This window comes from Crinia signifera, chromosome 9 (genome assembly GCF_055691185.1).
Source record: "Crinia signifera chromosome 9, ASM5569118v1, whole genome shotgun sequence".
Classification (NCBI taxonomy): Eukaryota; Metazoa; Chordata; class Amphibia; order Anura; family Myobatrachidae; genus Crinia; species Crinia signifera.
In genome coordinates this window covers 142,315,222-142,342,902 of record NC_139225.1, presented here as the reverse complement: position 1 = coordinate 142,342,902, position 27,681 = coordinate 142,315,222, and the positions used below count along the sequence as shown (strand labels likewise).

At 47.3% G+C, this 27,681-nt stretch overlaps 1 protein-coding gene across 1 annotated transcript; it reads right to left on the bottom strand.

Moving 5' to 3' along the window:
- Positions 1-91: 91 nt before the first annotated feature.
- Positions 92-27,681, bottom strand: LOC146036172 (flotillin-1-like). The gene is made up of 13 exons (XM_083160024.1): positions 27,572-27,681; positions 18,071-18,116; positions 12,506-12,581; positions 11,708-11,798; positions 10,339-10,482; positions 7,672-7,791; positions 6,851-6,946; positions 6,235-6,387; positions 5,981-6,162; positions 4,495-4,540; positions 3,976-4,113; positions 2,920-3,084; positions 92-560 (listed from the first exon to the last, which is right to left on the bottom strand). The coding sequence occupies exons 2-13, from the start codon at positions 18,114-18,116 to the stop codon at positions 528-530; spliced, it is 1,290 nt and encodes a 429-aa protein (XP_083016150.1). The 5' UTR covers positions 27,572-27,681; the 3' UTR covers positions 92-527.

The following is a 27,681-nucleotide window of genomic DNA, read 5'->3' as shown; positions in this document are numbered from 1 at the left end:
CCCGTCCCCTCTGACATGCCGCTGTCGAGTCTCCTCTCTGGGCTTCTCCCAGAGAGGAGAAAAAAAAAGTCGGCAAGTGTGATCTGCAGAGGTTTACTGTATATAACAAAGGTTCACAGAGCGATATGGAACTAACAGTTTGTTACCTTTAAAACTCAGCGCAATCTCTGTGCCGACTTTCTTACCACGAAAATAACTAAAAAATAAGTCATGTACCTTATATATGGTGTAAATATGTAACAGGTTCAGAAAGAATTACTCTGATATCCAAATTAAAACCGCAGTTATACTGTAACAAAATAATGAATGCACCTGACAGAACATTACAATTATTCTTTAAATTGGAACAAGGCATCATGTTGCTTCATAAGGCAAACTCCGACACATGTAACTCAGCTGTGGGGCACAGTCTCTGGGTATAGTCATAACACACGGAGACTGACATGGCCGACAAGGAGACCAGGAAGAGGAGGACCATGTAACAGGAAGTTGGAGGTGGAGAAACTCAGGATGTTTAACTCCAGAAATTATGACATTCTCACGGACTTCTTCTTTACACTCTGAAAAAGAAACGTAAAGACCCCGATGTTAGTTGCATGGGGTGGCAAGGTGGTGTAGTGGTTAGCATTGCTGCCTTACAGAACTGAATATTGTGTTGCGGGTCACTTACGGGCCTGTTTATCATAGATCCCTCATTTCTAGGGGAATCCTCTGCATGGCCAGCATTGCGATCTATAGCCCAGAGGTTACAATGTGCTCCCACTTTACTTCAGATGGCGGTGGCTGCGGTGATCAATAACGGAATGCTTCGTATTCCAGATATTGGTAAATCGGGACGCATCACATCCTCAATAGAAACTTATGGGAAATGCTGCGGCCAGCGGAAATGCAGCAGATCCCCTCCTTCATACGGGGGATACTTAATACTGGGCTAACCCCTAAAATGGACCCATGTGGCTCCACCCTCACCTGTGTACAGGCAGCCTCCTGCTGTGCTGCCCGGACAGGTGACCTCCTCCCCCCTTCCATTGTACATCCCCTTCCAGGTACAGGGAGGAGGAGGCGGAGCCCTGCAGCAGCCAGGTAGGACGAGGGGGAGCCACCGGGGACCCGCTCACCCCCCGCCGTCTGTTTCGCAAAGGGTAGCTGCAAGAGCTGCCCTTTGCGTTATTAATCACATATGTTACAGCACATGCGATTAGTAACTCTGCGGTAGCCAGCGGAGGGGGGAAATAATGGACTACAGATGTTAGTGCATCCCGCCCTGTGCCTGAAGCATGGCGAGCGCAGCGAACCTTGTGAGGGGACGCGGTACATTTACACGGTGTCCATGTACACGTATTGATATTGATAGGTAAATGAGGTAAGGCATAGTTTTTGTATTTGACTTCAAACGTGTTTACTAGATGGACTCCCACCTACAATGAAGACATTTACCCACAATTTCATACATGAACTAGAACCCATCACTCCAATAAGGAAAAAGCGGTGGAGAGATACAGAGCCTCTGAGAAAAACATGGAGGAACATCAGCCAGTAAGTATAGAGCAGGAGTAAGAGAGTGAGTCTGAAGTAGGGAAGGATGAGGGTCACATCATGTGGAGTCACAACAATGGGCAACATCTGCAATGGGCAAAGGAGTCTGGGAAGCTAGTTATGGTAGAGGGGGAGGGGGCTGCAGCACAATTCGGTACTTGTTTCCTAGCACGGCCACAATCGCATTGATCTTGTGCCCTTAATAGTGGTATGCGATGGCCCCCGACGCGATGGACCCGATTTCCCATTGAAATGCATTGAAAAGTTAAAAAATCGCGTCGGTCGCGTCACATGCGGCTAAATAAGCATTAAATGGTCCCGACGCGATGCCCCCGATTTCCCATAGGGAACAATGTTGAATGGCTCAATTTACCAAAATCAACAGGGAACAATGTTAAATGGTCCATAAACCCCCAAAAACACCCCTGAACAGTGAAATGGCCCCCCAAAATTAGTTAACGCCACCCCACGATCAACGTGAACCCGAAGCGTGGCGAGCGCAGCGAGCCCGCGCGGGGCGGCGGTACGCGTCCTCCGACCTTTTCATACCCCCACTATCCACGTCGGCGTGGAGTTGAGAATAGAATAGTGTGGCGAGCGCAGCGAGCCACCGAGCCCGAAGCGTGGCGAGGGGCCGCGGATACCTTCACAGGTAAACGCGTCCCTTCGCGGGCTTCACAGGTGTCCGCGTCGCCACGGACACCTGTGAAGCCCGCGAGGGGACGCATATAACTGTGAAGGTATCCGCGTCCCCTCGCGGGGCTCGCTGCGCTCGCCACGCTTCGGGCTCGGTGGCACGCTGCGCTCGCCACACTATTCTATTCTCAACTCCACGCCGACGTATATAGTGGGGGTATGAAAAGGTCGGAGGACGCGTACCGCCGCCCTTCGCGGGCTCGCTGCGCTCGCCACGCTTCGGGTTCACGTTGATCGTGGGGTGGCGTTAACTAATTTTGGGGGGCCATTTCACTGTTCTGGGGTGTTTTGGGGGGTTTCCTGACCATTTAACATTGTTCCCTGTTGATTTGGGTAAATTGAGGCATTTAACATTGTTCCCTATGGGAAATCGGGGGCATCGCGTCGGGACCATCGCATGCGATTTTTTAGCACGCATGCGATGCGACCGATGCGATTTTTTTACCTGCGATGCCCCGATTAGAATCGGTGTGGCCGTGCTAGGAAACAAGTACCCACAATTCAAATTCAAATTTGGGAGCCACATCCACTGCCACCAACTGCCATTTTCAAATTGACTCAATGGCATTTGGGGTTTTTCTCCCCCGCCTCTAGAGCTGCCCCTAGAAGAAGAAGGTTGGCGTAGCTTTGTATTTTTAACAGGACTGATATAATAAGGGGGTGCAGCCATTATGTGCAACAACTGACCTGGCTGATGTTAACGCCCGTCAGCTTCTCCAGCGTGTCTGGAAGGCGGCCAAGGATATCCAGAATTTCTCCGGTCATCTTGGCGGCTCCAACCTCGCTCCCACCACTGGACACCATTTTTATCTTTTTTGTAAATGTTAAAGGCATGCTGATCTTCCCTGCAACCTGGAACAGAGAAAGGATAGTCACCATAGGAACAGAAGCCGGTGTACAGCCATCAGTCCGTTACTTTCAGTGGGCCTCCAGCACCAACATGTAATTGTGCATGGGGGGACTTTGGCGGAGACTACGGCTGTGACACTGTGACACTTCCTTGTTTGTAACATATTTTTCTCTTTTGTCCTTTGCATATTGTTTGCAAATCCTCTGCCATCCCGAATTAACCAGTTACCCAGCTTTCTTGAGTAAGTTGTCAGGGAGGATGCTGTCTGACAAACCAACAAAGAGGCGCTGCAGTAGCTACATATTGCCCAAGATGTTCCAAGGGCCAGTCAAGCAACCATTGCCGGCCTAAAAGTGGAACACCACATTGGGATACAAATGACGCTCAAGGGGTCGATCCTGTTGCAAAGGGTGCGAATGTGCCGTTGCCCTTAAATGCCGACAACAACACTCGATCTTGTACCCTTCATGGGCAGGGTTCAGCCAAATTCGCACATAATTGCTTGCTGCCCTATAGGGAAACAAGTACTATTGTGTGACTTCCTGCCGTTATGATTCCCACACACAAAATCATCGCGGCTCATAGGATTGACCCCAAGTCCTGCAAGTAGGTGATCTTACCAAGCAGTAGTTGTGCCAGCATCAATTCCTGATAATCAACAATCCCCATAGAGTTAAGGTGGTGGCTTAGTAAGCCCATCCTACCACACATAAATACAGTATGACAATGGTCTGGAGAACCCAGGAACACTCATTCTGGTACATCCCACCTTTCACCTAGAATGTTAGTTGTGCTCATGTAGCTAAAACTAGAAGAGGAAATAAGTTATGTTGCAGGGAAAAACCCACAAACACCAAACAAAGACCGGTTCTTCTAGTCTGTCTAGGAGTTACCTCAGGCAGCTTCTGCAGCAACATGTCCACTACTGCGGCTTCCTGGTACTGCTCGAAGGCCTCAGCCTTTTTATACATCTGCTCGGCATCAGCGCGAGCTCGGACTTCAACTGCGTAGGCCTCGGCTTCTCCCTTTACCTGAGGAGACAGAGAAAACAGGTGTAGCTACACAATTGGCGAAACTTGTGGGTTGTGGACAAAGGTGCAAAAATATCCCATCCTCCACCCCAACCCAAGTTCACAATATGCAACACGGCATGAATGAGAGAAGAGGCAGAGGGTGACAGGGAGAGGCAGGGGATGCCGAGTGTGACAAGAAAAAACAGTGGGTGACATGGGCAGCAGTTGGCCCCTTAGTACTCAGGGGCCCCAGTGCACTGAGGCTGCTGCACCAATGGTAGTTTTGCCTATGAATTACACCCAGAATGCAACTGGCTGACCTCCTTTTTTGCTGCTTGCACTCTAATATGGCCATTTTATTGCAGAAGAGCGAGATACGTAGAGGTGGTGCTTACTCACCCTGATGGACTCTGCTTTTGCTTCAGCTGCCGTAATGAGTCTCATTCTGCAGGACATAAAGCAGATTATGTGGCAGAAGATGAGAGGAGTAAGACATAAGTGTCAGGAAGTAGATACATGGGTGATTAGAATATTAAAGTACCTTTCGCCTAGCAAGCGGCTGATGACGCCATCTTGGGGACCTTTCTGCACTTTGGCTTCCCACAGAGTGCCAGTGAGATCCACAATCAATGGGGATTTCCATCCTCTTTTTAAACCAAACCCCACAAACCTAGATAACCCGTGGCAAATCCCTTCCCCTTCAGATTCGGCCTCTTTTCAGGACTAGGTTGCAAGTTACTTTTAAACAATGGACTACCCAAGGCTCACCAAAGTGGCTTCTAGTGGTGCCTTTCCACTATCAAAGAGATTGAGATGGTTTGCTCTTCTACACCCTTGTGGGAAGATCCCAGGTCATGCTGGGTTCCGTTACTACAAGACCTTTCATATTTCCATTATGCCTCCTAGACCCCAAAATGTGGCAATAGCTGAAGACACTTCTTCTCCTTAATCACTTGAGTACTTCCCTCACATTTCTGTACTTCCTGAGGAGGCCGAGGACCTTAACTACTGCTTGAGATATAGACCAAACTTGATTTTAACTTTTGATGAAGCTGCTCGCCAGTCATTTACATACCCTTTTTCCATGCCTGTTCCCTCATACTGGAGACAGGTCACAAACTAGTCCTTTTCGGTGATTATCTACTTGCCTCATTCTCTTAGCCTTTGATCTCAAATCTAGCTCTTCTGGCACAGGTTCACAGATTCAATTACCTTTCAGATTTCAAAAATCTAAATCTAAAATTTAATGAAGTCTGTAGCCTTTCAGAACAATCCTTCTGGATTAATCACCAATTAATACAATTTCTTCCCCAAAAGACACCGTATGAACGCAGCCAGAGTGGTCATCCCCTGCCTTTGGAGATCCACATCTCCTCCCTGTTCCTCTTACTGGTTTAAGAGGATCAATCTTTACATGAGGATTTAATGAAAATATGGCATGACGGGATGATATTTAAGGAACTGAAGGATTATAAATTCCATTACATACCTCTCCTTTTGGAGATAGTCCTTAACCCCCACAACCAGCGCTTTGAACTCATTCAGCGCATCCATAATCATTTGTTTTTCTAGCCATGTTTCCCTGGCCATCCCTACTAATTTCTCCATGTATGCTATCCCTCTTACTTCTATGACACCCTATATTGCCTTGTCCCCCTCCCTTTCTATCATTATCTTACACAGTGTTTGTTTACTTCTTGACTTCTATGATTATTACTGTTCATCGTGTTACATCAGTTACCTCTTACTGTATGTCTATATTGTTTTGTTTGTCCTGTTTATACTCTATCTAGGTTATCTATATGTAATGGTGATCTCTTTATTGTCTTAATAAACAGATAACAAAAAAAAAGAAATGGGATACAATAAGGACTACATAGCAAACCTCTCCGCCTCAGCAATTTTCTCCAGCCTGTAGCGTTCTGCTTCTGCTGGCTTCTTAATTCTGGCCTCCAGTTCCTTCTCTCTTCGCCTAATTTCTTGCTCTTGCAACAGAACCTGCTGGCCTCTCTCCACCACCTCAACTTGGACCTTCTGTTCCTCAATCTTTTGCTTTGTCTTGGCTACCTAAAAATCAGGAAGCTGTAGGTCAACTGACTGCCATCTGCTGTGGGGATTAGTGGGTAGTGATGGCTGTACCTGTAACTGGTAGGCCAGGTCGCTCACAGCCTTCTTGGTGTTCACCTCCAGGTCATACATGGCCTTCTTCACTTCAAAGTCTCTCTGAGCTTGCGCTATTTCCACCTCATTGATGAACTGAGCGGACACTTTCAACTGTAGGGCCTCTGCCCCCTGCAACACATGTGTTACCATTTACACCAACAATACCCCAAAATCAGGCACTGCTTGAAGAGTGGATGTAACTTGTTCCAAGGTGGCTGGCATTACAGTAGCCATGGCATATTTTGCCGCAGCAGCTACTGGGTCTTTATGTCACAGCTACAATGGTTATCCTACCAAAATGGCCATCGGCTGTGGTGCTATTCCATCGGCTGCACCGTCTGGAAATGAGCGTTGGACTCAGTACAACTGCGTCTCAGAACGCTAACCATCAGGACACATGAGAAGACTGAAAAAATTGTCACATTGTGTGTATGACCTTCAGCCGCCCTATGTTCTAATACTTCCTCCCTTCTCTAATATCCTTACAGCCAGATCTCATATCAGTGCAACCACAAGCAATATATATATCAATTAACTTTGCTTGTAATATGGACTTCTCTAGACGTCAGTGATAAGTCCATGTTTCAATCACCTTAATCCCAGCGTCTCTTCTGGCCATGGCCTCACCAATCCTTGCATCCTTCTTCACCTGAGCGGTCCTGCCTTTACCCAGGGAGAGCAGGTAACCCTAAAATTCAAAATACACCAACAACTGGATGAATATTACTCCTACCTCAATAAACCCACCAGGGCCGAAACTAGGATTTCTGCTGCCCGGGTCAAGGATGGGCATCATTTTGTTGATGGATATATCTTGTAAGGGGCTGACTCATCATGCAAATGGATAGCTCTCTGGTCTCACTGCTGGCTTTCTTCTCTGGCTCCCCACTAGGGCTAAGGGTGATTCCCTCTTGCTCTTCTTTAGCACTGTGATTAGGCTCCTCACTGTGCTCAGTCAGGGTCATGAACGGATGATACGTCATGGTTGCGACCAACTACTAGAGCACCAACTCTAGGTCAAAGAGTGGGAGTACAACCGATGCTGATGGGACTCCGCTCGACCCCAATGTCTCACAGCTTAGCAGCAAGTGGAGCTTCCAGGTCATGTGAACCCCTAGCCACCCCCCCCCCCCCAGTTGCGGCCCTGAACCCATCCCTATCCTTCTTCTGCAGATCCCTAAAAATCCATAGGTACTCATTCTTATTCCTCAGGACCCCATTTTGTCCAAGTCTCCACACAGAATCTCAAATTAAAATATTAGCTCCATCTGCAGATCTTTTAAAATGTCTCAGTAAGTAATAAAGTAATGAGTAATAAATACACCTGTGCTCCTTCTAGGTAACCTGGAAAACATGAACTGTTTGGGGTCCTGAGGAGTTTGAGAACCACTGCCCTAATCTCTTCCTTTTTACCTCTTCATCATGAACGTCCTTCAAGGTGTAGCTCACAACACTGATTCCCATATTCACAAGGTCAGAAGAAGCCACTTTGAAAACCTGTTCTGAGAACTTCTGCCGGTCCATGTAGATCTCCTAGACAGCAATCAGGAGAAAGGAAGAAAGTGAGACATTGGGGAAGTATCAAAGAAGAAGTGGTTATGTATTCTTACAAGAGGTATATTAATAATACATGTACAGTATACTGACAAATCTGTGCTCTAAAATATAAGGACATCAGGGGCAATATGTAAAAACCTGTGAGGTGATGGCTGATCAGGAATTCCTACAAATCATCTAGGTCAGTGGTTCACAACCTGGGGTACGTGTACCACTGGGGGGTACGCTGCAGACCGGTTATGTGCACCACTGGGGGGTACGCTGCAGACCGGTTGGGGGTGCTTGAAAATAATATTGGTAATGGCGGAAGAAAAGTCTCCTGTTACCATGGTGATGAACTGATGTCTGCAGCGTCATCAGCATCTCCTCGTGCTTTTGCCCAACCAGTAATCCACTGGCAGCTACCTGTGCTGCCCTCAGACATCAGTGATCATCTGCCCCTCACTAACACGGATGTGGTACAGGGGTTCGACAGTCAGGATCCCGACAGTCATTAGCCCGACATCTGGATCCCGACTGGCCGGACCCAGACACGGGTGGAGGAAGCAACGGCATTAATCCTACAGTCATTAGCGGGAACCTCCGGATACAGTAGACAGCCAGAGGCCAGATACAGAGGGACAGGATTCCTGACCGCACACTACTCCTCTGGTACTCCTTACCATAAGTACTGCGGACATTTCAAATTGAGTGTGTGTGCGTGGGGGTTACTCATACATTAAAAGCCTAATCAAGCGGTACGGGAGAGAAAGCAATAGGGAACTGCTAATCTAGGACTATGTTGGTCATACGGAAACACGAGGCCACCGGCTCTGTGCTGGTCAGTGACTTCCAATGTGATGTGTAACATCTTTATTATTTAATGGGAATGGGCTACATTATTGCCCACAGTATACATGTATTAGTTAGCTGCACCCTAAGTTTCTTTAATTAGCCAATGCTAATATTCAGGTGTGTTACTTTCCATGACAGCATTTTCAAAAGGAGAAGGACTCCAGGGGTGAAATGTAATAGGATGAGAGAATCAGAAAGTGAGAGATTTGGGAAGAAATCTCCATTTTTTTTTTTTAAAGCGGCAATCATTTACACTCTTCATCCTTTATTTATATGGCGCCACAAGGGATCAGCAGCGCCCTATTACAGAGTACATAAGTGAATAAGCAAAACAGGAAACAGTGACTTAGAGGTGAATACAATAGGACAAGTACAGGGTATATAACAACAGCTGCATCAGCAGAGGACACTGACATAACTATCAGGGGGGCAGAACGCAGTGACTTACAGTTATATACAGTAGAGGACACATACAGGGTATATAACCATAGCTGCATCAGCAGAGGACACTGACACAACTATCAGTGGGGCAGAACGCAGTGACTTACAGTTATATACAGTAGAGGACACGTACAGGGTATATAACCACAGCTGCATCAGCAGAGGACACTGACATAACTATCAGGGGGGCAGAACGCAGTGACTTACAGTTATATACAGTAGAGGACACGTACAGGGTATATAACCATAGCTGCATCAGCAGAGGACACTGACATAAGTATCAGGGGGGCAGAACGCAGTGACTTACAGTTATATACAGTAGAGGACACGTACTGTACAGGGTATATAACCATAGCTGCATCAGCAGAGGACACTGACATAACTATCAGGGGGGCAGAACGCAGTGACTTACAGTTATATACAGTAGAGGACACGTACTGTACAGGGTATATAACCACAGCTGCATCAGCAGAGGACACTGACATAACTATCAGGGGGGCAGAACGCAGTGACTTACAGTTATATACAGTAGAGGACACGTACAGGGTATATAACCATAGCTGCATCAGCAGAGGACACTGACATAAGTATCAGGGGGGCAGAACGCAGTGACTTACAGTTATATACAGTAGAGGACACGTACAGGGTATATAACCATAGCTGCATCAACAGAGGACACTGACATAACTATCAGGGGGGCAGAACGCAGTGACTTACAGTTATATACAGTAGAGGACACGTACAGGGTATATAACCACAGCTGCATCAGCAGAGGACACTGACATAAGTATCAGGGGGGCAGAACGCAGTGACTTACAGTTATATACAGTAGAGGACACGTACAGGGTATATAACCATAGCTGCATCAGCAGAGGACACTGGCATAAGTATCAGGAGGGCAGAACGCAGGGACTTACAGTTATATACATTAGAGGACAAGTACAGGGTATATAACCATAGCTGCATCAGCAGAGGACACTGACATAAGTAGAAACCCACAGAATGTGGTGCCATCAAAGATGGTTTAAGTAACAGAAGGAAAAGTACATGAGGGGAAAGGATCCTGCTCCTGAGAGCTTACATTCTAAAAGGGGAGGGGCAGTCAGACAGCGGTGACAACATTACTTCTCAATAGGATGTCCATGTCACTTGTGGAAAATGAATGAAATATTTTGCAACCATGTTACTCCCAAGCGTCCAAAATAAACCAAACCATGTCAGAAGGCAACAACAGACGTGCGGCCTTACCTCCACCGTCATGTGGGCCATGATGGCCCGCTGGTGACCCTCCAAGGTCTCGTGGGCAATGTGTGCCACCTCATTTTCCGTTTTATCAAGGAACATCTGGCAAGCAGCCACCAGCATCTCCTTATTCTGGCCCTGAATTTTTACCTGCAAGAGTGTGATAAATAGATTGGGCGGTGGATAGGATGAAGAAGGCAACAATAAAATGTTCTTCACTAAAGCTAGATTTTAGAACCATTATAATGCACCCTACACACGGGGGGGTGACAGGGGATCTTTCTGAGCGATGTGCCGCTGAGCGATCTGTCAGGGCTAGTGTTCTCTGGTGAAAACACTGCCCCCCCCCCCCCCCCCCACCACCACCACCATCACCACCACTTTTCCCCAAGTAAATCAGCACTATTGCTAGTGATTGGATGGGAAACTGAGCAGCAGCACAATGTTAGTCGGTGTCACTGGAGTGTACCTGGTTTAAGAGGGGGGCATATAGAGAATGAACGCAGGCAAGCATCATGTTATTGGCTCATATTCTGGCCCGAGATGCCCCCTCTTTAGCCAGGTACTCTCCAGAATGAGTAGGAATAAAAACTGGGGAGGAATCTTTTCCATCATTGAGAGACGATGACATGAGAGAACAAAAACAGTGCAAATAACGTGCTACACTTAAGGCCCCCAGAGGAAAAGCCGGACCAGTTTGCCCTCGAAAGCCCCCCCGGCAGCTCCCGGGGAGGCTCACATGTGATTTGGCACTTGATGTGCCATTTTTACGTTCAATAATTTGCATGCCGCATCCCACCCCGCCACCTGGAAAAATGCTGCTACAAGCTCCTAGCTGCCGCCGCTGCTCAGACGGACCCCGCTGCCCACCATTACGAACTGTCAAACCCCTGCCACTACCAGCTGCCCCCCCCCCCCTTGCCACTGCTAGCTGCCCGCCATTGATGGGTCAGATTGCAAGACATCTGATGTCCCGCCGGTGCGACCACAGGGTCCGTGTCCGAAGCGCACGGGACCGCGCATCGGACTCAACGGCATGTCACACACAGACGATTTGGTCCCATTTCACGGCCCGATCGTCTGAATCGGTCCAAATCGGCTCAGTGTATGGGGGCCGTAAGAAAACCACAAGTTCTAGACACTCAAAGAATAAGAATAAAGGGTTTAATGCATCAATAAATAGTCTGAACCATTTGGACATCTCTTGACTCCATAAATGTCTGTAATCAACATTTAGTAGCTGAGGTCCAACCTTCCTGTCCTACAATGTATACCTATCTAACATTACAATCAGATCAGATCAGATCCGATCAGATCAGCTCTTTCAGCGCAGTAGTTTAGGAGATACATACCACATTCCCCTATCCTGCCTTACCTGAGCAATGCCAGTAACGGAGATGGGGACTCCATGCCGCGTGTAGACCTTCTCACTCTTCACATTCAGCGTCATTATATTCAGGGAGAGCCTAAAAGGTGACATCATAGGTGACATAGGCCCTCGTTTGGTATCAGGCACAGAAGTCCGATAATGGCAAACGGGCGATTTTCTGACTTCTGCGCATGAACAGCAGCCGGCGGCAGGGGGATTGCTGCGCAGAGTTTTGGGGGAGGGGTCCAGACAAAGCAGGCATGTCTGGACCATTTTTGAGGTGGCTGTGTGACGTCACATGCAGCTGCTGCAAATGGAGAGATGGTGGCTATGCGCAAGCAGGGGTCCACCCTAATCGATACGATTAGCCAGAAAGAAAACCACCCCTGGCTTAATTGCGAGAGAATTGTGAATGGATCGCTAATCAATATCTACTTGCAAATTGATGCGCAATTCCTAAACCGTCTAATAGTTTTGCCGTCTTTGCAAATGTAAATAGGTCTGAGGCTTCCATTAATATGTGACTGAGATGCGCTGGAAATGGTCGTTGGTGATGTCACAGACCCTCCTCAAAAACCACTGGTCATGCTCGCGTTTTTTCAAACACACTCAGAAAATGGCAGGTTTCCGCCCACAAACGCTGGCTTCCTGTCAGCCAAACTGCAGGTCCACGTGTGCAGTGTGTATGGTATTATATTCTCAAATTCTCGCTCTAGTGATCCAGTCTGAATTAGGCCCATAATGCAAGATATATAGACACAATGTATTTGTGGATAAACAGCGAGACAGGTAAATGTACCTCACCTCTGAACCCGCTGTATACCTGGCACGACAAACGCCCGGCCACCGGTAATCAGTACAGGAGGGCTGCGACACATGCCTGGAAACAAAAAAAAAAGCATTAGAGATCATTCCAATTACCTAGTTGCGGCGGGGGGTAAGCGTACTGGGCTGGCGGTACATATATCTAATAAGATCCGTTCCAGTGTACCCCGTGGGGTATCCAGATAATATATAGATTTTGTCTAGGTCAACAACGAAAGGTGTACATGCAATAGGTCAAAATCCCGACACAAGCAAACGGCTGACATGCAAATTGACGACACATGAAAAGGTCAAGGTCAAGTTTTTCACAGTTTTTCCTGGTGGGGGGAGGGGTTTGACACAAAAAAAACCTCACTTTGACCTTTTCATGTATTGACCTTTTGTCAGTGTCGACCATTTCTGTGTAGATCTTTTACCAATGCCGACATATTGAGTGTTGACCCTTTCATCCACCCTCCAGAACGCTCTCCCCCACCCAGAAGCATGCAAAATCACTGGCTGCTGGCTGTGCGTGTGTAGTAGGACTCGACATGGAAGCCCCAATGCCACGAAGGACATCTCTTAAAGGGAGAGCGGGCAGAGCCGGCCTTAGGCATAGGCACACTAGGCAATTGCCTAGGGCATTTGGAATGCCTAGGGGCATCAGCAGCTTCTGCTGATTAAAATGATATGCAGCATGCCTATATTCTGTGTGTGAGTGAGGCTGTATCTGCATATGAAATAGTGTATTCATGGAAATCACTAACATAGCATTCTGTATGCAGGTACAGCCACACACAGAATATAGGCATGCCGCATATCATTTTAATCATTGCAAGCTCCTTGTGTGCATTAATAATGTCCAACATATGTGTAAGGGGCATTATGTGTGTCATTGTGTGTATGAAGGGCATTAATAAAGGTTGGCATAATGTGTAAGGGGCATTATGGTTATAAGGCTATTAATAATGTGTCATGTGTAAGGGGCAATACTGTGTGGTATTATCAGGGGTGCCGAGAGAAAGGGGTAGGGGGTACAAATTACCTAGGCCAAAGTCTGAAGGAAGGGCCCAGTGGGGGCCCCGGGCCCCCTCCCTTTAAGTGACAGCAGCAGCTGCAGCTCTTCTCCTCTGCCCAGCACACACTGCTTTGTGCTGGGTTGCAGTGTGGCCATGGAGGTGCTTAAAATACATTATTTTCTCAGGATTTTTTTCTAAGGGTATAATGTGAATAATAATGTACATAATCTAAAGTGGTACTACTGTGTGATGTAACGTGAATAAGGGACACCATCGCATGATATAATGTGAATAAATTTGCACTACTGTGTGGCATAATTTTAATTGGGGGTACTATTGTGTGGCCATGCCCCTTCCCAGCAAGAACACACCCCTGTTTGGGCTGCGCACCGAATGTGTGCACTGTTTCTATTTAAAATATTGCGGGTAGGAGCACCAAAATGATGACTGCTATGATGAGGGTTGATCGTGCTGGGAAAAGGGAGCAGGGTCAGATGCGGAACTAGTGGTGGTGCCAGCCAAAATCTTGCCTAGGGCATCATTTAGGCTAGGGCCGGCTCTGAGCGGCCCTTTGCTAAATCTTCATGCATGCGGAGTGAATAAACACAGCTGTACATGTGATCAGTTCCGGATGCATCACATTTTCTTGATGCGTCCCACCCAATGTGGAAGACCTATCAGACCTTCTAAAGACGACAAAGTGAAGGTGATACGCAGCCAACCAGCTTCTAGCTATCATTTTTCTAGAAGAGTCTATAATATAATAGCCAGAAGCTGATTGGGTGTTTGTCAAGATCACTGCAATAGTGATAGAAGTCCGTAATATTTGCCCAATGTTTCTGAGCTATGTGTTTTTAAACCCCAGGAGAATTGCATTTGTTCTGAGTCTGATGAGAGGCTTTGGCTGTTACGAAGAGCTGAATGGGTTCCTGGGGTTGGATGGTAGAAGAGCGATTGGGTTCACTATCCATTTAGCATACCTCCTAACTGTCCCGATTATAGTGGGACAGTCCCGCTAATTGGAGACCGTCCCGCTGTCCCTCCCACTGGTTATAGTGTCCCACAGGTGTGAGGGACACAGCTAGGGGAGTCAGTGATCACCACTCTGTGACCTTTTCTATGAGTGGAAAGTAGTCAGGGGCTGCCCAGTTGCTGAAGGAGCACTGGGGCGCCCCCGAAATTATGGAAATGCTGAGTAATACTGCACTCAGCCATGCCCCCTTTTGCTGGAGTCCCCATCTCCGTTACTGGCATCGGAAAGTGTGTTTGCATTGGCTGAGACCGGGTCCCCACCACCACCAATATTGGCATCAGCGGGGATTGCCAAGTTGCTTTAATAAGAAGAAAAAAAAGTAAAAGAACCGGTTGGAGCGAGATCACATTGGTTGTGTGTAACCTTACTGGGTGACGGGAAAATGTTGTGTGGCTTCATATTATACATTCCAGACAATAACAAGAACAGGACAGCATTCTATATCCTGCACTCATTCAGCTACACAACCACACTTCTACACAAGTTCTGCTGGAGATGCTCGTATAGATCAAGATTGTATTCTGAATACAAATATAGGGACAAATATAATAGGGTGTTTCCTTTTTTTTTTTTTTTAAAGCGGCAATAATTTACATTGCAACACCAGATTGCTTTTGCCATGTAAATGATTGCCGCTTTAAAAAAAATGGGAAAACTCGCCCAAAATGTCTCTCTTTCCGATTCTCACACCCTATTACACTTGGCCCATAATATTTCTCCTTTAACGCTGCTCCAAATGTTAATATTGTGGTTATAAGTTATACAAGGATCTTGTTAAAATATAGTGTTTCCGGGTATATCATAGGTGGTTCGGACTGGATGCAGGCATTACGTGTGGACGCCACTGAATTGACCACAACTTTATTCATAGATATGTTTCAAAGTTTTCACTATTTTGATTAACTAGTTTAAGTTGTTCCTTTAATCACTATTGTGTCCTTCAATAATAATTCATTATGTTTCTGTATCTGTAAAGGTTGATTTATCTATAGTTAAAGACATTGCTTTTTTTATTTTTGAAAGACCTTATATTATAGGAAACCAGGAAAGACTACTAATCACACAGCCAGGCTCTGTGATTTTTCTTAAGGTTTCCATCCTCTGACAATTCGCCATCTCTAATTTAAAAATCTGGAAGGTAAAAAGTATGGCTGTTATGCTGTGCACGTCATGTGATGGAAGAGGGAGGAGCTTTTTACAGTGCAGAGAGAGAGAGCTCAGAGAGCTGTTCCAAAGCCCCTCTGTTCAATACATCATATGAGGATACCAGGAGCAACCAAGTTCAAACAACATGTCATGTGCCCCACCAGGGAAGGGCGTACCCTTGACCACTGCTACACCACCCTTAAGTCTGCCTTCAGGAGCTACCCAAGTTCAAACAACATGTCATGTGCCCCACCAGGGAAGGGCGTACCCTTGACCACTGCTACACCACCCTTAAGTCTGCCTTCCGGTAAATCCCTCTTGCTGCACTCGGACTATCTGACCACTACCTCGTCCACCTACTCCCTACCTATACACAGAAGTTGAGAGCATCTAAGCCTATCGCCAAGACAGTTAAGAAATGGACTAACGAGGCTAAGCTGAAACTCCAGTCCTGCCTCAACTGCACTGTCACATCCTACATAAGCTACTGTGAGGACATGTGTATACCCACCAAGACCTACCGCATCTTCAACAACAACAAGCCCTGGTTCAACGCCCAGCTCAGACAACTCCGCCGAGCCAAAAAGGAGGCCTACAGCAGTGGTGACAGAGCACCATACAAACGAGCCAGGAACTCCCTAACAAAATAAATCAGTTCTCTGACAAGCTGACAAATGTCCTGTCCACTAGTGACCCTGTATCTGTGTGGAAAGGAATGCAATCTATAACCAGCTACAAGAAAACACCCAAACCCACTGCCATGTACCAAGACCTAGCTGATGAGCTGAACAACTTATATTGCAGGTTTGAAAAAGTAGTCCACTGTGAACCAAACCATACCCTCTGTGCTGCCCCAAATGTCGCCAGCCAACTCCAGTCACTCCAGGTCACCCAAGTAGAGGTGGAGGAGATGTTTAAGAGGGCCAAACCAATGAAAGCGCCAGGTCCTGACGGGGTGTCACCATCTGCCCTGAGAGAATGCGCGGGTCAACTTGCCTCCATATTCACCAGTATCTTCAACAAATCACTGGAGCTACGCAAGGTTCCCTCCTGCCTCAAAAGCTCCACTATTGTTCCGGTCCCCAAGAAATCAACTATTACAAATCTGAATGACTACTGGCCGATAACTCTGACGTCTGTGATCATGAAAACATTTGAGCACGAAGTGGACCGATTGGCCCGGTTGAGTCAACCCACTCAAAACCGTTGAGATGGTAGTGGACTTTAGGAAGGAGGCTGTTGGTGTTCCTCCGCTAACAATTGTTAACAGTGTGGTGTCGCTAGTAATGTCACATGACATTCCTAGGAACCACAATCTCCCGGGACCTTACATGGGGGCCCAACACTGATACTATGGTTGGAAAAGTGCAGCAGAGGCTATTCTTCCTTAGGCAACTGAGGAAGTTCAACATCCCACAGAAGTTTCTGCTCCTCTTCTACTCCGCAATTGTGGAATCTGTACTGTGCTCCTCACTACTGGTCTGGTATGGCTCCGCCAGCGAGAGAGACAAATGCAGACTCCAAAAGATAGTCAGAACTGCAGAGAAGATAATGGGGACAGACCAGGACCTATACCTGTCCAGAGCAAAAAAGTGAGCAACGAAGATAGTCAAGGACCAGCTACATCCTGGCCATGGCTTGTTTAACCTGCTGCCAACAGGCAGACCCTACAGGGCCATTCCCACCAGGTCCACCAGAAGCCTAAAAAGTTTCTTTCCTCAAGTGGTTCACCTGTTGACACATGAACTCATGAACACCTCACTGTCTAGTCGCGCCATAACCCTTTGCACATATTCTAAAGCCCTGTACACACGGGGCGATATATCACTCATGCTGAGCGATATATCGCTCTGTGTCCAGTTTGCATCAGCGACCAGAGATGGTCGCTGATGAAAAAGAACCTGTCGGGGGAGCCCGGCAGTGGAAATCAGCTGGTCGCAGGAGCATGTTCCTGCGACCAACGATCACTACGGGCAGAAAACGGGAGCACGCACCCGGCGATTTAGCGCCGGTGCACACTCCCATCGCTGGTAATATGGTCGCTCAGCGACCATATTTCCAGCAATATTTGCTATAATTGCCCCCGTGTGTACGCACCTTAACACGGTGTCCCGTCGGAATAACTTTCTATATGACTGTACATATTCCCCCACCTGTTTATATTGTTTATTGTTTATACTGTATGCTGCTGCACAGAAACCCGAAAACAAATTCCTAGTGTACGCAAGTATACCCGGCCAATAAAGCTGATTCTGATGACTTTGGTTGCCATGCTAGTCACATGACATTAGCAGCAGCCAGAATAGACCAAGTTTCTTCCGATAGCTTGTAATTTCTGCTACAAGTGTGCGAGACAAGAAACTGTACCTGATACAACCATGGCTTCATTGGGTCCACAGGTATGAAACGCCATCTAAATTGCAAACAATGAAATAAGTTAGTGTCCTGTACATAATGCAGCATATTTCATGTGTTATGTAGACAGTACGTTTATATACAACTAGGAAGAATTATGATTTATTATGTTTCTAATTAAGGTGCATATTTATAATCATTTAGATGTGCTGTCTTATTGTTCTTTTGAAAAATGTAAGTTCCTGGCTATTCATCGCACAGGTAATGCAGTATATACAGTATATCACTGATCTACTGACCGTTCACTCTCGCTCTGGATTGCAATCCCAATAGCGCAATATGGGGATGTTACAAATATCTAATTTAACAAACTCTGAAAATACATTGCCTTTGGAACGTGTTAGTGTAAAGCCCCATAATACACTAGGCGATATTGTGAACAATATCACAATATCTCCTACTGTTTACACTCAATATTGTTAACGATGCACACTCCCGCGCATCAGGGGCGGATTTAGGGAGGAGGGCGCCCCTAGGCACAACAATAATGTTTACTAAGTAGGACAGTTTATAGGGGCAGTATCTGCATGTCCTATCCATTTACACTCTATTTAAGATGGAATATAGTACAGTACAGTGGATATTTTGCAGTTATTGGTACATTTTGGGCTGACAGTACTATCACAGGCATCCAAGTGCCGCCCCCAAACATGTGCCGCCCCTAGGCCGGTGCCTCACGTGCCTAATGGGAAATTCGGCTCTGCCGCGCATTGTTAATGACCATTGATGTTTTCTGGACATGCAGGTCAATTTGGTTATATAGCCAAAAAAACCGGCATGTTTACCAGGCCCGGGTGACGTCACTGCGCGTTATTGGTGTCCGATATTGTTCAGCACACAAAATCGTCTGCCGACGGGGCCAATGTCGGCTACTGTGTATGGGGCGTGACTGTATGCCATCTCAGATGGCAACCAGTCCCAGATTTTCTATACAAGCTGTGTACATGGCAGCTTGTGCAATAGACAGCTTCATCCCCCCTCCTCCTCTGACACTGCAGCTCCTCCCCCTCCACCTTCTCTGTGGAAGTGGGCTGCTTAGCTAGCCTGAGAACAGAAAGAAATGTCATTATGTAAAACACTTCTATCCCTTTCACACCAAACTTATTGTTTGGGTTACTTCCAAGGTACAGCGATGCTGTGAAAGGGTGCATAGTTGCCTACCCTCCTGCATCCTGCAGGAGGCTCCTGTTTTGGTCATAAGTCTCCTGTTGCCCTGCATAGTTATCCTAATATCCCATATACCTAATATCCCCATACTTTTTTTTTTTGTTGCAAGGACAGTGATATGCTGTAGCTGCTAAATAGAGAGGTTACATGTGGACCGACAAATCATGTAATTTCAGCTTTCTGAAGTGTCAAGCATTATCTTCCCTCATGGCTTCTCTGGGATGAGAGATGTGAAAAGTAGACAACTATGGGTATTACAGATGCTGATATTACTTCCAATCACATGTGAAGGGAATATGTATATTCATTTAGGCCACAGGTTCTCAAACGCAGTCCTCAGGACCCCACACAGTGCATGTTTTGCGGGTCTCCTCACAGAAACACAAGTGAAATAATTTGCTCCACCTGTGGATCTTTTAAAATGTTTCAATGAGTAATGAAAGCACCTGTGCACCTGCCGGGTGACCTGGAAAATGTGAACTGTGTGGGGTCCTGAGGACCAAGTTTGAGAATCCCTGATCTAGACCACACTGAAATCCAGAGGAGCTTATTTGTTTTGCAAGGACAGTGGCTTAGAGAACTGCAGAGGAACCGGGCACACTACAAAATGATATATTTCCCGCCAGACAGGATGACCGATGCAATGATACATCAGTTGGTCATACACACTGAACGATCCATCATGCGGGATTGTGATATATCGTTCATGGCTGCATTTAGAACGCATACAGTTGAGTTTACATCTTGGCTCTTATTCGGATTGATTCAATCGGGCGCAAATTCGCACCTGGACCGATGTTTTGCAGCTGCATTTCGGCACATGTGTATACGCTGGGAGCATCCGAACTTGGCGCTTAATCTGTTCAGTGATTGCACACTCCCTGTCTAACCGGATGTCAGCTTCCCACCCATATCACTGCATTTCTTCTTTCATATGTACGAGTGATCTGGACCATCAATACATATGCGTGTGCCTTTCCCATCATTCGATGGTCAGCGACTATCGAAAGATGAGGGAAGTTCCCACTGGAATACAAATAGTTGTTTATGTAAAACATCCATTCGCGTGTCGGATGAACGAACCCGCCATGCGTATAGGGGCGGGCATACCCCCATTTGCCGGGCAGGTTCTGGATGAGTCGCATGGGGGCGAATTCGCGCCCGAACGAGTCAACCAGAATAAGGGCCCTTATACGCAGAACATCAGATATGATGACTCCAATGTCGGCAGGTGGGAGCTTGCAATCACAGTTACATATCAGACAACATATCCACTGATGTGTAACCGGCCTTATGCTCTCAAACTGACAGAGGACCCAGAACGGAGATGGGTTTTGGGGAAATTCACACATAAACAGTTATTTGGGAAGTAGGATGAGAATCAGGAAGGTCAACAATAAACTGTCACAATCACAGCATGTAGTCAGTGAATGATAGGAACAGTTGGATTTTATATTGTTGCTATAATAAACATTTCCTATTGCCACGTCGCCTACACACAGGGATAACAGGCATTATTTTAGTGGCCACCGTTACTTATTCCCCCATTTCCATGTTGATGACATAGTCCAGGGTTGCCGATTTTCAAATGCTCCTCTCCGGGAGAAGCCCGGAGAGGAGACTTTCCTTACCCGATCGGGGGGCGGGGCTTGACCGTGACGTCATTAAGCCCCGCCCCCATTACGGGTAATAGGAGCAATTACTGATCACCGTGGAGGGGGCGGGGCTAAAATTACACGATTGTGCCATTTTAGCTCTGCCCCCTCCTCTGAGACCCGCGGATTGCGGCATTTACATGCCGCAATTCGGGGGGCTCAGGGGGGTCCCCCAGATTCCGGGAGGGTTGCCCACCCTTCCGGGGGGCCGGGGGGGGGACTCAATTTTCAAGAGACTCCTGGGAATTCCGGGAGGGTCGGCAACCCTGACATAATCCTATAACTGTACCGTACAGTGTGCACGCTATAACAGGCACAAACATATACGGACAATAAAAGACTACCTATAATCCCTTTATTGGATGATTCATAACTTACAGCTAGAATCTGTCACCAGTGTCACATGCATACAACTAACACACATGTAACGACACAAACATGAAATATACACAGTCTGCATAACGGCACCTAGGGGTGTAATTACTAAAGGCTGATTTTGGACGATTTTGTGTCGATGTTGATCTATTTTAGATCGATCTTAATTGATACTGGCCTCAATGCAGGGCTAAAGCACTCATTTACTGACAGATTCATTTTTATATACATTTTGTAAATGTTAGTAAATGTGTGTTCTAGCCCTGGAAATCCAACTTCGATTAACTTAATTTTTAAATAGATCAACATCGACCAAAATATGCCTCCGAGTCCAAATGATACTGTCCCAGGTGTAAGGGAAAGCACAGCGGTTCAGTATTACATGCACACTCCTACGTACATCATGCTACCGTCTCATTTCCATAGCATTGCACCGCTGCCACCATGATTATTTACAACAGGCGGCTAAGTTTTTAAATCAATGTCAGTTTTTTTCCTCTCAGAGCCATGGGGGAAAGTTGCAGTTAGCAGAAGAGCCGGCGTCTTATCTCGCCACAGACATGTGGAATTTTGTGCGCAGTCCTCTGCAGAGGCAGAACTCTGGGAGGCAATGGAGTCATCTGCGGCCGGGCTCCTGTTCCCAAGGGGGCACCTCTCCCTGGTAATTTCAATCACTTATTTAAAAGCCAACGATATCGTTTCTGTGGCTGAGTTCTGAAATATATATATATATATATATATATGTTCTATCTATCTATCTATCTATCTATCTATCTATCTATCTATCTATATTCTGAACAGAAATATATATATTTTGTATGTGTGTGTGTGTGTGTGGGGGGGCACCAATATATATCTTGCCTCTGGGCAACTGTAACGAACTTACGACACTGGTCCTCTGGCTTATTTGCGGGTGAGCCTAATTATATTGACCCCTATTAATATGTGTGGGGGCTGTTTTTAACATGACTAGATATTGCATATGCATACGTGCAGGTGTAACCATGCTTAAATGAGTGTGTACATAATTAAAAATCTATACACTAACCTATATACTCATACCATGCATATAATAAAGATATAAGTTTTTATGGCGTCAGAGTTGAAGGAGTAAATATACTGCACCTTGTTAGAAGCTGCCCTCCTCTTAGCCAGAGGAAAAGATCTTTGAAGTAAAATATTTGCAGACACTACACTTCCCCGTTGTCTTCTACCTGTGTTATAGACATCCCCCTTAGTGCTCTACCCTGCCTCCACCTGTCCCTTACCATTATGGATAAGGGTGACATATTGGAAAGAGACCATGAAGCAATGGACACTGCGCCCTCTAGTGTCTGGGATTACTAAGTGCACCTTTTCATCTGGACTACTGACAGCAACAGTGTGACTTTTGTTTTACCTTGTCTTTGTTTCTTTGGGATGTGTGCAAAGATAGCAGCGGTGTGCACCAGCCACTTTTCATGTTTTGTGTTTTGGATCTGTATCTTTTTTTTGTTTTGTTTTAAAAACAAACATAAAACCGCTAAAATCGCAGAATTTTTTTATTTGCTCCAAGGCTATTATTGACCTCAATTACATTAATTTCCACTAATTTCTAGTGTATCCTGAGCACCTCACAATGTTGTTTTAGGCCAAAAGGTTGCACTGAGGTAGATGGATAATTATGCACAGCAACACAAATGGGCGGCACAAACACTGGACTGATATAGCACACAAAGCAGCACCCTCTCGACTGATCCGACACACTTAGCATCACCCCTGGACTGATATGGCACACTTAGCATCACCCCTGGACTGATATGGCACACTTAGCATCACCCCTGGACTGATATGGCACACTTAGCATCACCCCTGGACTGATATGGCACACTTAGCATCACCCCTGGACTGATATGGCACACTTAGCATCACCCCTGGACTGATACGGCACACTTAGCATCACCCCTGGACTGATACGGCACACTTAGCATCACCCCTGGACTGATATGGCACACTTAGCATCAGGGCCGGTGCTAGGGTGTCCGGCGCCCTCCTGCAAACCATAAATTTTGCGCCCTTTCACATTGCCATTGCAACAAGCTGCAGCCCAATTGTGGGAGCGTATGCAACATGCGATCCTATGGAGGATCTCGGGTGCATGTACATGTATGCATACACCATCTCAGTGCTGTGTCCGCAAAATGTTGCAGGCACTAAAGGTTCCCATACACACTGCGAGAATCGCATACGTTATGTGCTAGATCGCATTGCACGGCATGCATGCAATGTGTGTGCGATGAAATCTGAAAGCAGTACAAAAAGTATGTGTGTGGCAATCCACTCTGAGTGCCCCTGTGCCCTCAAAAAGGCTTAATGGCAGCCAATGCTGCTATTAGGAAAGACTGCAGCTTCATAGACACTGCAGGGATGTGAGGGGTTAACAGACCCAGCTCACATCCACGTGCAGAGAACCTGACATTCCCCTGATTGGCTGCCCTGGAGTGTGTGAAGACAGGAAGCTGAGAGGTCAGGGGTCAGCCAGCAGAACGGGACAGAGGAAAACTTGCTGCAGTGGAGAGAAGGCAGAGATTGTGCACAGAGAGAGAGAGTGAGAAGACATGCTTGGAGCAGGGAGAGGCTCAGGCAAAGAGAGGAGAAAGCCCAGCAGCGTGTGTGCAGTGAATGGAGAAGCTGTTCCCCTGTCCTGCACTGAAGAGGAGATCAGGTGCTGCTGATAGGTGCCAGGCAGAGTGAGACCCAGAGAGGAGTGAGAGACCCAGAGAGGAGTGAGAGACCCAGAGAGGAGTGAGAGACCCTGAAGAGTCATGACCAGCAGGAGCTGGCATCTGCAGCTGAGAGTTAAGGTACAGGAGCTCCCCTACCCCCAGGCTGGCCTGCACCCCACATTGGCCCACTTTACCCAGCTATTGAAGTGGCTCTCCACTGCATAGGGGACAACTGTTATTGGGGTGCTGATCACCCTGCGACATTACCAGCCCAGAGACACCTGCAACGCCCCTCTGGCTGCATGCCAGATTTGCCACCACTGCCAAGCCTATATCTACAGCCTGTGTTGTATGTCTAGCAGGGAGTTGCCCTAGGTAACGGGGACTCGCCTGTACCCCGCTATAGGGGACCATTAATATTTTCTGGCCTTTATATAGTAGTGTGCACACTAAGGTAGGGCCTACCCTTGTACTTGTGAGGATCTTCCTGCGTGGGACCGTTTCTTCATTGACTGTTTTTCTTGCACCAGGGACTATAGTTCAGTATAGTGTTGTATGTGCAGTATAGTGTTATATGTGCAGTATTGTGTTATATGTGCGGTATAGTATTCTAGTGATGTCATATTATTGTCTTTAATATTGCTCTGTTTGATGTCATTGTCTTTGTGTTTTTTTTATCTTTCTTATTGATGTTTGCATATGTGTACGAGTATATCACAGCGACTAGTGCAGTTGTTTTCCTTTAATAAATATTTGTCGCTGCTAACCGAAGTAGCGTTGTCTTTTGTGGGTCCCTTGGGTTGTGCCGTTCCCTGCCACAGGTTCTCCAGCAGAAGCCGCAAAGAATCCAGAAGCCGCCGCCGTCACCAGCTCCAGATTAAGGTACGCCATCTTGCACCACACCGAACAGGGGCACTGTCACATGTGCAGCACATACTTTTTGTACTGTGCGATGCTCGCAGGCAGAAGATTAGAGGAGATAGAGGGGGCAGAGTGTTGAGGACTGGCAGTGGCACTGGCACAGCACACTGAGAAGAGGGAAGGAAGGGGAGGCGGCGCTGCTGCCTGTTCGTCATTTGATTGACAGCTGACAGGCGCAGGGAGCAATGGGTAGGGGGCGGGGGTCCAGACATGACACGTCATCCATGCATTCACAGACAGCGCTTCATGCCTCAGCGCAAGTGTCCGTGAGGAAGAGGGGGCAGGTCGCAGGAGGAGGACAGTGTGTGCGCAGTGCAGGGAGCAGCACTTTATACTGACGCCTGCCCGCTGTCAGACAGGCGCTGCGGGCAGCGTGCAGGAGGCAGTGACAGTGAGGTCTGAGGCAGCTTTAGCAGAGCAGGGAGGGAGACAGCGCCTTTTCAGCATGGCGCCTCCCTGCTTTGCAGGAGCTGCTGAGTGGGTAGCGCCGGCCCTGCTTAGCATCACCCCTGGACTGACACGGCACACTTAGCGTCACCCCTGAACTGATACGGCACACTTAGCATCACCCCTGGACTGACACGGCACACTTAGCGTCACCCCTGAACTGATATGGCACACTTGGCAGCACCCCTTGAATTATACAGCAAACTGGGCTCACCCCAGAAATCAGGGGCGCTGATTTCATTTTTTCCCGGCGGGTGCTCTCTCCCCCCGACACCCTCCCCCCCCAGACTACCCATCACCCCCCCACCCCCTCCCCGGGACTCACCTCATTGCGTCGGGGATCCTGGCAGCGCCACAGTGGGGTCCCAGCAGCGGATATGCCGCCAGCAGCAGGGTATTAATACCGCTACTAGTTCCCATCCGCCATTCCCATGGTGATGCCTGCTCTGGGCGGGTTGGTGATGTCACATGATTTCAGCGCCCGCCCCAAATATGGCAGATAACGGGCGGAATAAAAAATAGACTAGACTGACTTTTATTACCGAAGGGGAGAAAAAGTATTTGATGGTGAACGACCATCAAATGATTTCTCTCCCGTTCAGCCGTGTAGCCAATGAACAGGTCTGAATCAGGCCCATAGTTAGAGCTATCCAAAGGTCTGGTCCATCACCAAGATGGGATAGTGTCGCGCTGCCGAAGCAGGCTCCATCATTAGGGACCTTGGTGGTTTATGGTCTATAGCAGGCATGTCCAAACTATGGCCCTCCAGCTGTTGTTAAACTACAAGTCCCATCATGCCTTGCCAAAGTTTTGCTATTAGGGAATGCTAAAACTATGGCTAGGCATGCTGGGATGTGCAGTTTCACAACAGCTGGAGGGCCACAGTTTGGACATGCCTGGTCTTTAGATAAGAAATGCCAGGGCAGAAGCCCGGTATTATATAATGTACAGGTCTGGCTCTCCGGCCTATACAGAGGTAAGGTCTGCTAGTCCATGGCATCACTAGACTGCTGGCTGAGGGCACCTTCCCTAAACGGATGATTATGTGGCCATTATACAGGCAGACAAAACTCCTTCGGGCATTATGGAACAGCAGACAACTTTTATTTATAATCTCAGCTTTATGTAAATCAGAATCATTTATCTATGTCCCGTGAACTCGCCTAAAGCCTATTATTCTATGAAGCAGGTGGCCCTAATGATCGCATACAGATATGATCTGTGTGACTAATGTAACATATACTGTCTACAGTTGCTTTATCAAAAGCCAAGGGTGCCGGACGGGGTTCCGACAGTCGGGATCCCGACAGTCCTTAAACCGATGTTGGGATCCCGACTGTTACAACACCGACGGCCGGGTTACCGACGGCCGGGTTCCCGTCGGCCGTCGGCTATTCTCCCTCATGGGGGTCCACAACCCCCATAGAGGGAGAATAGAATAGGTGGTGAGCATAGCTCGCCACCGTGCCCCCAGCGTGGCAAGCGCAGCGAGCCCGCAAGGGGCTTTGTTGCGCTGGCCAAACTGTATGAGTCCGGCCAGTCGGGATCCCGACGTTGGGCTAATGACTGTCGGGATCCCGACTGTCAGACCATTATACCACACCTAAAAGCCATGTTCCTTGGGTATGGTATTGTGGCATACTGGAAAGGCAATGGTTACAGATACTGAAAGTTTTAAAACTATTTGATCAGTTAGTGGGGTAGTTTATGGTCCAAACCAGGGCTGTTGAGAATGCTTTTGAGCGTGTGAGGGCAGAAGTATACAGAGATCAGTGGAAGGAACAAGAGGGATCCCTATTTTTAGAGGTACCCTATCAGCAGGCCGAGAGGTGTGTCTGGGGAGAGGACGATCTGGGTTAGTGGTTGGAAACCGCATTTTGCGAGACCCCCAGGAGAGTCCATGAGAGATCCCAGTTAGATAGACTGCAGAGAGCCCCCAGTCAATAGTGGGAAAACACACCAAAAAGGAGAGTCCTAGTAGGCTGGTGTTGCACTACTGGTCCCAGGATACCCTGGTAATGCATTGCAGTCCCATCATCGTTTATGCTGCAAGTGGAAGGAAATGCTGGACCTATGTAGTTTATACGAATATTGTGCTGGAGGAGAAGAACAATTCATTAAATGTTATTTCCACGATAACCCTGCTAAACTGTTTGTTTGTGATGAGATGGCCTGGTTCTTACTTCACTGCCATACCCAGCACTGGCTGAGTATCACAGTATGCTGGCCCGACAGTTGGGATTCCGACGGTCAGTATAATGACATCAGACATGGAAGTATACAGCACACTCCT

Bases quoted from the DNA above. Each gene is read 5' to 3' on its own strand.
- LOC146036172 (XM_083160024.1), bottom strand. From the start codon at position 18,116: ATGGCGTTTCATACCTGTGGACCCAATGAAGCCATGGTTGTATCAG. The intron at 11,799-12,505 runs GTGAGGTACATT...GTCACCTTTTAG, and splicing joins GGTATACAGCGGGTTCAGAG to GCTCTCCCTGAATATAATGA. The intron at 10,483-11,707 runs GTAAGGCAGGAT...ACACTCTTGCAG, and splicing joins CCGTTACTGGCATTGCTCAG to GTAAAAATTCAGGGCCAGAA.